The sequence below is a fragment of the Heliangelus exortis genome, unplaced genomic scaffold (genome assembly GCF_036169615.1).
Source record: "Heliangelus exortis unplaced genomic scaffold, bHelExo1.hap1 Scaffold_116, whole genome shotgun sequence".
In the NCBI taxonomy this organism is placed as follows: domain Eukaryota; kingdom Metazoa; phylum Chordata; class Aves; order Apodiformes; family Trochilidae; genus Heliangelus; species Heliangelus exortis.
Window position 1 is genome coordinate 1,549 of NW_027285936.1, and position 15,952 is coordinate 17,500.

Consider the following 15,952-nt stretch of genomic DNA (forward strand, 5'->3'; position numbering starts at 1 on the left):
ATTTGGGGGGTTTGGCTGATTTTGGGGCATTTGGGGCTGATTTGGGGGGATTTGGGTTGATTTGGGCTGATTTGGGGGCATCTGGGGCTGATTTTGGGGCACTTGGGGCTGATTTGGGGTGGATTTGGGCTGATTTGGGGGCATTTTGGGCATTTGGGGCTGATTTGGGGTGGATTTGGGCTGATTTGGGGCATTTGGGGCTGATTTTGGGTGGTTTTGGGGCTGATTTGGTGTCTTTGGGGACTGATTTTGATGTCCCTGTCCCCAGGGCCGTGGGGCACTGCAGGACATCGAGCAGGTGGCCCTGTTCAGGACCCTCTGCAAGGCCACCCTCAGTGTCCCCACCCTCAGGGACATTGTCCCCACCCTGCGCAGAGCCATCGCCACCGCCCAGTCAGGGACCCCAGGTATGGGGACAGCTGGGGTTGGGGACACTTTGGGGACACCCCAGAGACACCCCCGGGTGGCATTGCCATCCCCAAGTGGCACCTGGAGGGGTTTTTGGGACATTTTGGGGACATTTTGGGGTTTTGGGGACATTTTGGGTTTTGGGGACATTTGGGGACACCCAAGGCCACCATTGCCATCCCCCAAGTGGCACCTGGAGGGGTTTTTGGGGACATTTTGGGGACATTTTGGGGTTTTGGGGACATTTTGGGGTTTTGGGGACATTTGGGGACACCCAAGGCCACCATTGCCATCCCCCAAGTGGCACCTGGAGGGGTTTTTGGGGACATTTTGGGGTTTTGGGGACATTTGGGGACACTCAAAGCCACCATTGCCATCCCCAAGTGGCACCTGGAGGGGTTTTTGGGGACATTTTGGGGTCTTGGGGACATTTGGGGACACTCAAAGCCACCATTGCCATCCCCCAAGTGGCACCTGGAGGGGTTTTGGGGGATATTTTGGTGTCTTGGGGACATTTTGGGGTTTTGGGGACGTTTGGGGACACCCCAGAGACACCCCCGGGTGGCATTGCCATCCCCAAGTGGCACCTGGAGGGGTTTTGGGGACATTTTGGAGTTTTGGGGACATTTGGGGACACCCAAGGCCACCATTGCCATCCCCAAGTGGCACCTGGAGGGGTTTTTGGGGACATTTGGGGACACTCAAAGCCACCATTGCCTCCCCCAAGTGGCACTTGGTGGGGTTTTGGGGGACATTTTGGGGTTTTGGGGACATTTTGGGGTCTTGGGGACATTTGGGGACACTCAAAGCCACCCCCAGGTGGCACCTGGTGGGGACATTTGGGGTTGGGGACATTTGGGGACACCCCAGAGACACCCCCAGGTGGCATTGCCATCCCCAGGTGGCACCTGGAGGGGTTTTGGGGACATTTTGGGGTCTTGGGGACATTTGGGGACACTCAAAGCCACCATTGCCATCCCCAAGTGGCACCTGGAGGGGTTTTTGGGGACATTTTGGGGACATTTTGGGGTTTTGGGGACATTTTGGGGTCTTGGGGACATTTGGGGACACTCAAAGCCACCATTGCCTCCCCCAAGTGGCACCTGGAGGGGTTTTGGGGATATTTTGGGGTTTTGGGGACATTTTTGGGGTTCCTGGTGACCTTTTGGGGTCAGTGGGACCTTTTGGGTTTTCTGGTGAACTTTGGGGGTTTCTGGTGCCATTTTTGGGGTTCCTGGTGCCCATTTTGGGGTCAGTGGGGACATTTTTGGGGATTCCTGGTGCCCTTTTGAGTTTTCTGGTGCCATTTTTGGGGTTCCTGGTCCCATTTTGGGGTCCCTGGTCCCATTTTTGGGCTTCCTGGTGACCTTTTGGGGTCAGTGGGGACATTTTTGGGATTCCTGGTGACCTTTTGGGGTCAGTGGGGACCTTTTGGGTTTTCTGGTGCCCTTTTGGGTTTTCTGATGCCATTTTTGGGGTCCCTGGTCCCATTTTTGGGGTTCCTGGTGACCTTTTGGGGTCAGTGGGGACATTTTTGGGCTTCCTGGTGCCATTTTTGGGGTTCCTGGTGACCTTTGGGGGTTCCTGGTCCCATTTTGGGGTCCCTGGTCCCATTTTTGGGCTTTCTGGTGACCTTTTGGGGTCAGTGGGGACATTTTTGGGCTTCCTGGTGACCTTTTGGGGTCAGTGGGGACATTTTTGGGTTTTCTGGTGCCCTTTTGGGTTTTGTGATGCCATTTTTGGGGTTCTGGGTCCCATTTTTGGGCTTCCTGGTGCCATTTTTGGGATTCCTGGTGACCTTTGGGGTTTCTGGTGCCATTTTGGGGTTCGTGGGGACATTTTGGGGTTCCTGGTGGCATTTTTGGGGTTTCTGGTCCCATTTTTGGGCTTCCTGGTGAACTTTTGGGGTCAGTGGGGACATTTTTGGGGTTCCTGATGCCATTTTTGGGGTTCCTGGTGACCTTTGGGGGTTCCTGGTCCCATTTTGGGGTCCCTGGCCCCATTTTGGGCTTCCTGGTGACCTTTTGGGGTCAGTGGGGACCTTTTGGGTTTCCTGGTGCCCTTTTGGGTTTTCTGATGCCATTTTTGGGATTCCTGGTCCCATTTTGGGGTCCCTGGTCCCATTCTTGGGCTTCCTGGTGACTTTTTGGGGTCAGTGGGGACATTTTTGGGATTCCTGGTCCCATTTTGGGGTCCCTGGTCCCATTTTTGGGATTCCTGGTGACCTTTGGGGTTTCTGGTGCCCTTTTGGGTTTTCTGGTGCCATTTTGGGGTTGGTGGGGACATTTTGGGGTTCCTTGTGCCATTTTTGGGGTTCCTGGTGACCTTTTGGGGCTGGTGGGGACATTTTTGGGGTTCCTGGTACCTTTTGGGGTCTGTGGGGACCTTTTGGGTTTTCTGGTGTCCTTTTGGGTTTCCTGGTGGCATTTTTGGGGTTCCTGGTCCCATTTTTGGGATTCCTGGTGACCTTTTGGGGTCAGTGGGGACATTTTTGGGATTCCTGGTGACCTTTTGGGGTCAGTGGGGACATTTTTGGGATTCCTGGTGACCTTTTGGGGTCAGTGGGGACCTTTTGGGTTTCCTGGTGCCCTTTTGAGTTTTCTGGTGGCATTTTTGGGATTCCTGGTCCCATTTTGGGGTCCCTGGTCCCATTTTTGGGATTCCTGGTGACCTTTGGGGTCAGTGGGGACATTTTTGGGATTCCTGGTGACCTTTTTTGGGTTCCTGGGGACATTTTTGGGGTTCCTGGTGACCTTTTGGGGTCAGTAGGGACATTTTTGGGGTTTCCTGGTGACCTTTGGGGGTTCCTGGTGCCATTTTTGGGATTCCTGGTGACCTTTTGGGGTCGGTGGGGACATTTTGGGGTTCCTGGTCCCATTTTTTGGTTTCTTGGTGCCATTTTGGGGTCGGTGGGGACCTTTTGGGTTTTCTGGTGCCCTTTTGGGTTTTCTGGTGACATTTTTGGGGTTCCTGGTGACTTTTTGGGGTCCCCCAGGCCCTGTCTTCGTGGAGCTCCCCATCGATGTCCTCTACCCCTACCACGTGGTGGAGAAGGAGATTGGGGGCACCCAAAATGCCCGAGGGCTCCGGGGGAAATTGGTGCAGTGGTGAGAGACCCCCCCAAACCCCCCCAACCCCCCCCAAAATTAAAAAAAAAAACCTCAGGAGGTCCCAGCACCCCAAATTTTTCCCTTTTTCCCTTTTAGGTACCTTCGGAATTATCTCAGGAATCTCTTTGCTGGAGCTTGGGAACCCCGGGACATGAGTCCCCTCCCTCTGAAAGTCCCTTTGGCCACCAAGGAGGAGGTGGGGGAGGGGGTTGGGGACATCCAGGAGGGGGTTGGGGACATCCAGGAGGGGGTTGGGGACATCCAGGAGGGATTTGGGGTCACTGAAGGGGGTTTGGGGACATCCAGGAGGGGTTTGGGGTTGCTGAAGGGGGGTTGGGGACACCCAGGATGGGTTTGGGGACATCCAGGAGGGGTTTGGGGTCAGTGAAGGGGGTTTGGGGACATCCAGGAGGGGTCTGGGGACATCCAAGAGGGGGTTGGGGACATCCAGGAAGGATTTGGGGACATCCAGGAGGGATTTGGGGTCACTGAAGGGGGTTTGGGACATCCAGGAGGGGTTTGGGGACATCCAGGAGGGGTTTGGGGTCAGTGAAGGGGGTTTGGGACATCCAGGAGGGGTTTGGGGACATCCAAGAGGGGGTTGGGGACATCCAGGAAGGATTTGGGGACATCCAGGAGGGATTTGGGGTCACTGAAGGAGGTTTGGGGACATCCAGGATGGGTTTGGGGACATCCAGGAGGGGTTTGGGGTCAGTGAAGGGGGTTTGGGGACATTCAGAGTGGGTTTGGGGTCTCCAGGAGGGGTTTTGGGACATCCAGGAGGGGTTTGGGGACACTCAGAGTGGGTTTTGGGGACATCCAGGAGGGGTTTGGGGACACTCAGAGTGGGTTTTGGGACATCCAGGAGGGGTTTGGGGTCAGTGAAGGGGGTTTGGGGACATCCAGGAGGGGTCTGGGGACATCCAGGAGGGGTTTGGGGTTGCTGAAGGGGGTTTGGGGACATCCAGGAGGGGGTTGGGGACATCCAGGAGGGGTTTGGGGACATCCAGGAGGGGTTTGGGGTCACTGAAGGGGGTTTGGGGACATCCAGGAGGGGTTTGGGGACATCCAGGAGGGGGTTTGGGGACATCCAGGAGGGGTTTGGGGACATCCAGGAGGGGTTTGGGGACATCCAGGAGGGGGTTGGGGTCACTGAAGGGGGTTTGGGGACATCCAGGAGGGGTTTGGGGTCACTGAAGGGGGTTTGGGGACACCCAGGAAGGGTTTGGGGACATCCAGGAGGGGTTTCGGGACATCCAGGAGGGGTCTGGGGACATCCAGGAGGGGGTTGGGGACATCCAGGAAGGGTTTGGGGACATCCAGGAGGGGTTTGGGGACATCCAGGAGGGGTTTGGGGACATCCAGGGTGGATTTGGGAACATCCAGGAAGGGTCTGGGGACATCCAGGAGGGAGTTGGGGACATCCAGGATGGATTTGGGGTCACTGAAGGGGGTTTGGGGACATCCAGGAGGGGTTTGGGGACATCCAGGATGGGTCTGGGGACATCCAGGAGGGGTTTGGGGTCACTGAAGGGGGTTTGGGGACATCCAGGAGGGGTTTGGGGACATCCAGGAAGGGTTTGGGGACACCCAGGAGGGGTTTGGGGACATCCAGGAGGGGTTTGGGTCACTGAAGGGGGTTTGGGGACATCCAGGAGGGGGTTGGGGACATCCAGGAGGGGTTTGGGGACATCCAGGAGGGGTTTGGGGACATTCAGGAGGGGTTTGGGGACATCCAGGAGGGGCTGGGGACATCCAGGATGGATTTGGGGTCACTGAAGGGGGTTTGGGGACATCCAGGAGGGGGTTGGGGACATCCAGGAAGGATTTGGGACATCCAGGAGGGGTTTGGGGTCACTGAAGGGGGTTTGGGGACGTCCAGGAGGGGTTTGGGGACACCCAGGAGGGGTTTGGGGACATCCAGGAGGGGTTTGGGGACATCCAGGAGGGGATTGGGGACATCCAGGAGGGGTTTGGGGTCACTGAAGGGGGTTTGGGGACATCCAGGAGGGGGTTGGGGACATCCAGGAGGGGTTTGGGGTCTCCAAGATGGGTTTGGGGTCCCCAGGCTGAGTTTGGGGTCTCTAAGGTGAGGTTTTGGGGTGAAATCAGCCAATTTTAGGTGTGCTGGGGCCATTTGGGGTCCCCGTTGGGGTCGGGGTCATTTTTGGGGTGAATTCAAAGGCTTTTGGGGTCCCAGGTGCAGCGTTGTGTGGAGCTGCTGAGCCGGGCAAGGAGGCCACTGGTGGTGGTGGGGAGCCAGGCCATGGCCCCCCCAGTAACCCCCCAGCAACTCAGGTCAGAGCCAGACTGGTTTGGGGACAAATCAACTGCTTTGGGGACAAGTCAACTGGTTTGGGGACAAATGGACTGGTTTGGGAAAGGGGGAACTGGTTTGGGGACCCCTGGACTCGTGTGGGGACTCTGGACTGGTCTGGAGACTCCTCAACTGGTCTGGGGACAAATGGACTGGTCTGGGGACAAATCAACTGGTTTGGGGACAAATGGACTGGTTTGGGGACACCTGGACTGGTTTGGGGCAGCTCAACTGGTTTGGAGCTGGTGGGACTGGTTTGGGAAAGGGTGAACTGGTTTGGGGACCCCTGGACTCGTGTGGGGACTCTGGACTGGTCTGGGGACTCCTCAACTGGTCTGGGGACTCCTTGACTGGTTTGGGGACAAATCAACTGGTTTGGGGACACCTGGACTGGTTCGGGCACACCTGGACTGGTTTGGGGCAGCTCAACTGGTTTGGAGCTGGTGGGACTGGTTTGGGAAAGGGGGGACTGGTTTGGGGACTCCTTGACTGGTTTGGGGGCCCCTGGACTGGTTTGGGGACAAATCAACTGGTTTGGGGACCCCTGGACTCGTGTGGGGACTCTGGACTGGTTTGGGGACAAATCAACTGGTCTGGGGACAAATGGACTGGTTTGGGGACCCCTGGACTGGTTTGGGGACCCGTGGACTGGTCTGGGGACAAATCAACTGGTCTGGGGACTCCTTGACTGGTTTGGGGACAAATCAACTGGTTTGGGGACAAATGGACTGGTTTGGGGACACCTGGACTGGCTTGGGGCAGCTCAACTGGTTTGGAGCTGGTGGGACTGGTTTGGGGAAGGGGGAACTGGTTTGGGGACCCCTGGACTGGTTTGGGGGCCCCTGGACTGGTTTGGGGACAAATCAACTGGTCTGGGGACATTCTGGTGACATTTGATGACCTTTTAGTGACATTTGTTGATATTTTGGTGACATTTGGTGACCTTTTAGTGACGTTTGGTGACATTTCTTGACATTTGTTGACATTTTAGTGACATTTGGTGACATTTGGAGACCTTTGCTGACCTTTTAGTGACATTTGGTGACATTTGGTGACATTTCTTGACATTTGTTGACCTTTTAGTGACATTTGGTGACATTTTAGTGACATTTGCTGACATTTCTTGACATTTGGTGACATTTTAGTGACATTTGGAGACCTTTGCTGACCTTTTAGTGACATTTGGTGACATTTTAGTGACATTTGCTGACCTTTTAGTGACATTTGGTGACATTTCTTGACATTTGTTGACCTTTTAGTGACATTTCTTGACCTTTTAGTGACATTTGGTGACATTTTAGTGACCTTTGCTGCCATTTTGTTGACATTTTGGTGGCATTTGGAGACCTTTGATGACCTTTTAGTGACCTTTGGTGACCTTTTAGTGACATTTGGTGACATTTCTTGACATTTGTTGACCTTTTAGTGACATTTGGTGACATTCTAGTGACATGTGTTGACATTTTAGTGACATTTCTTGACGTTTGTTGACCTTTTAGTGACATTTGTTGACATTTTGGTGACATTTGGTGACATTTTAGTGACCTTTGCTGCCATTTTGTTGACATTTTGGTGGCATTTGGAGGCCTTTGCTGACCTTTTGGTGACCTTTGGTGACCTTTTAGTGACATTTGGTGACCTTTTAGTGACATTTGGTGACATTTCTTGACATTTGTTGACCTTTTAGTGACATTTGGTGACATTTTAGTGACATGTGTTGACATTTTAGTGACATTTCTTGACGTTTGTTGACCTTTTAGTGACATTTGTTGACATTTTGGTGACATTTGGTGACATTTTGGTGACATTTGGTGACCTTTTAGTGACCTTTGCTGCCATTTTGTTGACATTTTGGTGGCATTTGGAGACCTTTGCTGACCTTTTAGTGACCTTTGCTGCCATTTTAGTGACATTCGGTGACCTTTTAGTGACATTTGGTGACATTTTAGTGACGTTTGGTGACATTTCTTGACATTTCTTGACCTTTTCGTGACATCTAGTGACATTTTAGTGACGTTTGGTGACATTTGCTGCCATTTTGTGTCCCCAGGGAGTCCCTGGAGTCCCTGGGTGTCCCTTGCTACCTGGGAGGTGCCTCCCGGGGTCTCCTCCCGCCGGATTCTCCCATCCTGCTGCGGCACAACCGGCGCCGGGCGCTGCGGGACGCCGACCTGGTGCTGCTGGCAGGTACCTCTGGGGGGCCCTCTGGGGACACCTCGGGGACATTTTGGGGACATTTTCCAGTCACTTTTGTCCCCCAGGGGCCGTCTGTGACTTTCGCCTCTCCTACGGGCGGGTCCTGGCCCGGGGGGCGGCGGTGCTGGCGGTCAACAGGGACCCCCGGCAGCTGCTCCGCAACGCCGACGTCTTCTGGAAGCCACGGGTGGCTGTCACAGGTGGGGGACACACACACACCCACTGGGGACATCCCACACCCACTGGGGACATCCCACACCCACTGGGGACATCCCACACCTACTCGGGACATCCCCCACTCAGGATATCTCCCCCACCTGTGAAGCCTCCCACCCATCGCATCATCCCCACCCATGACATTGCCCCCAACGTGACACCCCACACCCACTCGGGACATCCCACCCCACTCAGGACATCATAACCCACTCAGGACATCTCCCCCACCTGTGAAGCCTCCCACCCAGCACATCATCCCCACACAGCACATTCCCCCCGAAGTGACACCCCACACCCACCCGTTACACCCCACACCCACTCGGGACATCCCACCCCACTCAGGACATCTCCCCCACCTGTGAAGCCTCCCACCCATCGCATCATCCCCACCCAGCACATTGCCCCCAAAGTGACACCTCACACCCACTCGGGACATCCCACCCCACTCAGGACATCATAACCCACTCAGGACATCCCCACCCGTGACACCCTCCACCCATGAAAACTCCACCTAGCACATCCCCCCACTTGGGACACCACCCACCCGTCACACCCCACACCCACTCGGGGCATCCCACCCCACTCAGGACATCATAACCCACTCAGGACATCCCCACCCGTGACACCCTCCACCCATGAAAACTCCACCTAGCACATCCCCCCACTTGGGACAACACCCACCTGTCACACCCCACACCCACTCGGGACATCTCCCCCACCTCTGAAACCCCCCACCCATCGCATTCCCCCAAAGTGACACCCCACACCCACTCAGGACATCATAACCCACTCAGGACATCCCCACCCATGACATCACCCCACCCGTGACACCTTCCACCCGTGACAACCCCACCCCCCCACTTGGGACAACACCCACCCGTCACACCCCACACCCACTCGGGACATGGATGTCCCCTCATGTCCCCCCGTGCCCCCCCTCACATCCCCCTCGTGTCCCCCCTCATGTCCCCCCGTGTCCCCCCGTGCCCCCCCTCACATCCCCCTCATGTCCCCCCTCATGTTCCCCCCGTGTCACCCCCCATGTCCCCTCATGTCCCCCCACATCCCCCCTCATGTCCCCTCATGTCCCTCATGTCCCCCCCATGTCCCCCCTCCATGTTCCCCTCATGTCCCTTCCTGTCCCCCTCATTTCCACCTCATGTCCCCTCCTGTCCCCCTCATGTCCCCCCGTGTCCCCTCATGTCCCCCCCATCTCCCCCCTCCATGTCCCCCTCATGTCCCCCTCATGTCTCCCCTCATGTCCCCTCATGTCCCTCATGTTCCCCCCGTGTCCCCCTGTGTCCCCCTCATGTCCCCCCTCATGTCCCCCTCATGTCCCCTCATGTCCCTCATGTTCCCCCTGTGTCACCCCTCATGTCCCTCCTCATGTCCCCCCCTCATGTCCCCTCATGTCCCCCCGTGTCCCCTCATGTCCCCTCATGTCCCCCATGTCCCCCATGTCCCCTCATGTCCCCCATGTCCCCTCATGTCCCCCCATGTCCCCTCATGTCCCCCCATGTCCCCTCATGTCCCCTCATGTCCCCTCATGTCCCCTCATGTCCTCCATGTCCCCCCGTGTCCCCCATGTCCCCCCGTGTCCCCCCGTGTCCCCCCGTGTCCCCACAGGTGACGCAGCCTCCCTGGTGGTTGCTCTGGCCCGGGGGCTCCAGGGATTTTCCCCCCCCAGGAATGGATCCAGAGGCTGCGGAAAGAGGAGGAGGAGGCAGAGAGGGACATCAGGTGAGGGACGTGGGGACACTGGGGGGGACACTGGGGACATTGGGGGGGGGCTGGGGGCACTGGGGACACTGGGGATATTGGGGGGGGTGGGGACAGAGGGGACATTGGGGACAGGGATGGGGACAGTTGTCCCAACCCACTTCCAATTTTTGGTGGGGGGTGTCCCCTGTGTCCCCCTCTGTCGTCCCCCCGTGTCCCCATGTCCCTTGGGGACCCCTTTGTGTGTCCCCCCCGTGTCCCCATGTCCCTTGGGGACCCCTTTGTGTCCCCCCCCATCCCCATTCCCTTTGTCCCCCCCCTCCCCTTTTGTCCCCATTCCCTTTGTCCCTCCCCTATGTCCCTGTGTCCCTTTGGTGTCCCCCCCCATGTCCCTTGGGTGTCCCCCCCTTGTCCCCACGTCCCTTGGGGACACTTTTTCTGTCCCCCCCCAAGGACCAAGGCCTCAACCTCCCCCCCCCCATATCCCCAGTCCCTTTGTCCCTTGGGGACCTCTTCGTGTGTCCCCCATGTCCCTTGGGTGTCCCCCCTGTCCCTTGGGTGTCCCCCCTGTGTCCCCATGTCCCTTGGGGACACTTTTTCTGTCCCCCCCCCAGGACCAAGGCCTTGACCCCCCCCATATCCCCAGTCCCTTTGTCCCTTGGGGACCTCTTCATGTGTCCCCCATGTCCCTTGGGTGTCCCCCCCATGTCCCCCTGTCCCTTGGGTGTCCCCCCCGTGTCCCCTGTCCCTTGGGACCCCCCATGTCCCCACATCCCTTGGGGACACTTTTTCTGTCCCCCCCCAGGACCAAGGCCTTGACCCCCTCCCTCCCCCCCTATATCCCCAGTCCCTTTGTCCCTTGGGGACTTCTTCATGTGTCCCCCACGTCCCTTGGGTGCCCCCCCCATGTTCCTTGGGTGTCCCCCCCCATGTCCCCCACGTCCCTTGGGTGTCCCCTCCATGTCCCCACATCCCTTGGGGACACTTTTTCTGTGTCCCCCCCAGGACCAAGGCCTCAACCTCCCCCCCCCCCATATCCCCAGTCCCTTTGTCCCTTGGGGACCTCTTCATGTGTCCCCCACGTCCCTTGGGTGTCCCCCACGTCCCTTGGGTGTCCCCCCCATGTCCCCATGTCCCTTGGGGACACTTTTTCTGTCCCCCCCCCAGGACCAAGGCCTTGACCCCCTCCCTCCCCCCCTATATCCCCAGTCCCTTTGTCCTTTGGGGACCTCTTCATGTGTCCCCCACGTCCCTTGGGTGTCCCCATTGTCCCTTGGGTGTCCCCCCCATGTTCCTTGGGTGTCCCCCCTGTGTCCCCACGTCCCTTGGGGACACTTTTTCTGTCCCCCCCCCCAGGACCAAGGCCTCGACCCCCCCCCAGCACCACCTGAACCCCCTGGAGCTGCTGCTGCGTTTGGACGCGGTGCTGCCCCCCCACAGCCTCCTGGTGGCCGACGGGGGGGACTTTGTGGGGACAGCATCCTACATCGTCCGTCCCCGATGTCCCCTGGCCTGGCTGGACCCTGGTAATGTCCCCTTTGTCACCTTAGTGGGGGGGGGGGGGTGTGACCCCCCCCCACTTGGAATTGTCCCCAATTTTCCTCATCCCCTCCAGGACCTTTCGGGACTTTGGGGGTCGGCGGGGGATTCGCTTTGGGGGCCAAACTCTGCCGGCCCGAGGCTGAGGTAAAAGGGACAAAGGAGGTGACAAGTGTCACCTCCCCCCCCTCCCTTTCTGTCACCCGGAGGTGGTGGCCCCGGTGGCTTTTGTCACCTCTTTTTGGGGACAGGTTTGGATCCTCTACGGGGACGGCTCCCTGGGCTACAGCCTGATGGAGTTCGACACCTTCGTGCGGCACAAGGTGAGGAGGAAGGGGACAAAAGGGACATCCCGGGGGGGGTCGTCCCCAAGCCTGAGGTGACACCTTCGGGGTGGTGGCACTGTCCCCTTTGTCCCCTGCAGGTTCCTGTCATCGCCCTGGTGGGGAATGATGCCTGCTGGAGCCAAATCTCCCGGGAGCAGGTGGCACTGCTGGGCAGCAACGTGGCCTGTGGCCTCGGCTACCTGGGTGAGCATTGTCCCCAAGGTCACCTCCTCTGTCCCCAAGGTCACCTCCTCTGTCCCCAAGGTCACCTCCTCTGTCCCCCCCAAACTGGGGGACAGTCCTCTGTGGGGACCTGGGTGGAGAGAAGGCACCTGGTGGCACCTTGGTGGCACTGTGTCACCCAGATCAGGTGACACCAGGTGGCATCATGTCACCCTGATCAGGCCAGGGTTGGTGGCATCATGTCACCCAAGAGCAGGTGACACCTGGTTGCACTGTGTCACCCAGAAGAGGTGACACCAGGTGGCACCATGTCACCCTGGATCAAGTGACACCAAGTGGCACCTTGTCACCCAAATCAGGTGACACCAGGTGGCATCATGTCACTGAAGATCAGGTCACACCAGGTGACATCATGTCACCCAGACCAGGTGACACCAGGTGGCATCATGTCACCCAGATGAGGTGACACCAGGTGGCATCATGTCACTCAAGATCAGGTCACACCAGGTGACATCATGTCACCCTGGATCAAGTGACACCCAGTGGCACCGTGGCACCCAAATCAGGTGACACCAGGTGGCACTGTGTCACCCAGCTGAGGCCACACCAGGTGACATCATGTCACCCAAGATCAAGTCACACCAGGTGACATCATGTCACCCAGACCAGGTGACACCAGGTGGCATCGTGTCACCCAGATCAAACCATGGCTGGTGGCATCATGTCACCCAGATGAGGCCACACCAGGTGACATCATGTCACCCAAGATCAAGTCACACCAGGTGGCATCATGTCACCCTGATCAGGCCAGGGTTGGTGGCATCATGTCACCCAAGACCAGGTGACACCCGGTGGCATCATGTCACCCAGATGAGGTGACACCAGGTGACATCATGTCACTCAGACCAGGTGACACCAGGTGACATCATGTCACCCAGGCCAGGTGACACCCGGTGGCACTGTGTCACCCAGCTGAGGCCACACCAGGTGGCATCATGTCACCCAGACCAGGTGACACCAGGTGGCATCGTGTCACTCAAGATCAAGTCACACCCGGTGGCACTATGTCACCTGGATGAGGCCACACCAGGTGACATCATGTCACCCAAGATCAAGTCACACCAGGTGACATCATGTCACCCAGACCAGGTGACACCCGGTGGCACCGTGTCACCCAGCTGAGGCCACACCCAGTCTCCCCGTGGTGTCACCTTGGTGTCACCTTGATGTCACCTTGGCGTCACCGTGCCTGAGGTGACAAAGCCACCCCTGTTGTCCCCTCCCTCCCAGACTACCACCTGGTGGCCGAAGCTCTGGGTGGCCGGGGGTTGGTGCTGGGACGAGGGGACAGTCCCCGCCTGGAGGTGGCGCTGCGGGAGGCGCAGGACATTTGTCACCAAGGCCACCCCGTCCTCGTCAACGCCCTCATCGGGAGGAGCGACTTCAGGGACGGCTCCGTCTCCGTCTGAAGGGACAAAAAAAACGGCCCCAAAATGGCCCCGACACCGGGACGCGGGCGTTGGGTGACAAGGGGGTGGGTGACAAGGGGGTTGGGTGACAGCCATGGGTGACACAAGGTTGGGTGGCAAGGGGTTGGGTGGCAACATAGGGTTGGGTGACACAGGGCTGGGTGACACAGGGGTGGGTGACACGGGGGTGGGTGACAAGGGGGTGGGTGGTGGGTTGGGTGACACCCATGGGTGACACAAGGTTGAGTGACACAAGGTTGGGTGGCAAAGGGGTTGGGTGACAGGTTGAGTGACATGGGTGACACAAGGGTGGGTGACACAAGGTTGGGTGGCAACATAGGGTTGGGTGACACAGGGCTGGGTGACAAGGGGTTGGGTGACACAGAGTTGGGTGACAAGGGGGTGGGTGATGGGTTGGGTGACAGCCATGGGTGACACAAGATTGGGTGGCAAAGGGGTTGGGTGACGTGGTTGGGTGACAGGTTGAGTGACATGGGTGACACAAGGTTGGGTGACAACATAGGGTTGGGTGACACAGGGCTGGGTGACACGGGGTTGGGTGACAGCCATGGGTGACACAAGATTGGGTGGCAAAGGGGTTGGGTGACACAGAGTTGGGTGACAAGGGGTTGGGTGACAGGTTGAGTGACATGGGTGACACAAGGGTGGGTGACAAAGGGGTTGGGTGACACAGAGTTGGGTGACAAGGGGTTGGGTGACAAGGGGGGTTGGGTGACAAAGGAGTTGGGTGGACAAGGAGTTGGGTGACAAAGGTGTTGTGTGATAAAGGGGTTGGGTGACATGAGGTTGGGTGACACCCATGGGTGACACTGGGTTGGGTGACAAAGGGGTTGGGTGATGGATTGGGTGACACAGGTGACACAAGACTGGGTGACAAGGGGGCTGGGTGACACCTGTGGGTGACACGGTGTTGGGTGATGGGGTTGTGTGACAATATAGGGTTGGGTGACACATGGCTGGGTGACACCCGTGGGCGACGGGGGGTTGGGTGACAAAGGGGTTAAGTGACAAGGGGTTGGGTGACACAGGGTTGGGTGACATGGGGTTGAGTGACACGGGTGACACAAGGGTGGGTGACAAAGGGGTTGGGTGACAAGGGATTGGGTGCCACAAAGTTGGGTGACAAGGGGGTTGGGTGCCACCCATGGGTGTCACGGGGCTGGGTGCCACCCTCAAGTGTCCCCTCCCAATAAAGCAGCGCCCGGTGTCACCCCCCTTGGGGACACGAGTGACACTTTGTGGGGACACCAGTCACACAAAGCTCCGGGTGACAAGTGCAGCGCGTGGCGTTTATTGCTGGGGGGGGACAGGGGGGGACAGGGGGGTCCCCAGTGCCACCTGGGGGGTGACAAGAGGGTCCCCAGTGCCACCTGGGGGGGAGGTGACAGGGGGGGTGACAAGGGGGAGGTCCCCAGTGCCACCTGGGGGGTGACAGGGGGGTCCCCAGTGCCACCCAGGGGGGTGACAAGAGGGTCCCCAGTGCCACCTGGGGGGGAGGTGACAGGGGGGTGACAAGGGGGAGGTCCCCAGTGCCACCCAGGGGGGTGACAAAGGGGTCCCCGGTGCCACCCAGGGGGGCGGTGGCACTGGTGGTGGCACTGGTGGCCTTGGTGGCCCCAGAATTGGCACTGGTGGTGGCAGCAGTGGTGGCCCCAGAAGGTGTCCTTGGGGTGTCCCCAACTGTCCCCTCAGTGTCCCCCAGGGTGTCCCTCAATGTCCCCACAGTGTCCCAATGCTGTCCCCTCACTGTCCCTGCAGTGTCCCCAGGGTGTCCCCAGTGTCCCCTCGCTGTCCCCAGGATGTCCCCAAGTGTCCCCAACTGTCCCCCCAGCTGACCCTTTGCTGTCCCCTCAGTGTCCCCCCACTGTCCCCAGAGTGTCCCCAGGGTGTCCCCACAATGTCCCCTCACAGTCCCCGGGGTGTCCCTTAATGTCCCCAAGGTGTCCCCAGCTGTCCCCAGTGTCCCCTCACTGTCCTCAGAGTGTCCCTTGTTGTCCCCAACTGTCCCCTCAGTGTCCCCAAGGTGTCCCCAACTGTCCCCTCATTGTCCCCAGTGTCCCTAAGGTGTCCCTTGGAGTCCCCACGATGTCCCCAAGGTGTCCCCAGCTGTCCCCAGTGTCCCCTCACAGTCCTCAGGGTGTCCCTTGGTGTCCTCAACTGTCCCCTTATTGTCCCCTCAGTGTCCCCAACTGTCCCCTCACTGTCCCCTTGCTGTCCCCAACTGTCCCCTCATTGTCCCCAATGTGTCCCTTGGTGTACCCACAATGTCCCCAAGGTGTCCCCAGTGTCCCCTCATTGTCCCCTCACTGTCCTCAGGGTGTCCCTTGGTGTCCCCAACTGTCCCCTCAGTGTCCCCAGCTGTCCCCTCATTCCCCAGGGTGTCCCTTAATGTCCCCACAATGTCCCCAAGGTGTCCCCAACTGTCCCCTCATTGTCCCCTCAGTGTCC

At 58.4% G+C, this 15,952-nt stretch overlaps 1 protein-coding gene and 1 long non-coding RNA gene across 2 annotated transcripts; both read left to right on the forward strand.

Annotated features, from left to right (window-relative positions):
• Window positions 1-262: 262 nt before the first annotated feature.
• LOC139790656 (2-hydroxyacyl-CoA lyase 2-like) lies at window positions 263-13,547 on the forward strand (the record flags this gene model as incomplete). The annotated part of the gene is given in 13 exon segments (XM_071732525.1): window positions 263-407; window positions 3,404-3,515; window positions 3,615-3,714; window positions 5,719-5,816; window positions 7,886-8,022; window positions 8,097-8,231; window positions 9,874-9,924; window positions 9,927-9,987; window positions 11,323-11,492; window positions 11,582-11,652; window positions 11,757-11,828; window positions 11,930-12,035; window positions 13,305-13,547. Coding segments are annotated over 13 exon segments (1,437 nt in total), but the record flags the coding sequence as incomplete, so codon positions are not given.
• A 968-nt stretch (window positions 13,548-14,515) lies between these two features.
• On the forward strand, window positions 14,516-14,711 carry LOC139790657 (uncharacterized). The gene is made up of 2 exons (XR_011723565.1): window positions 14,516-14,573; window positions 14,620-14,711. It is a non-coding gene; the product is annotated as an uncharacterized lncRNA (long non-coding RNA).
• The last annotated feature ends 1,241 nt before the right edge of the window (window positions 14,712-15,952 follow it).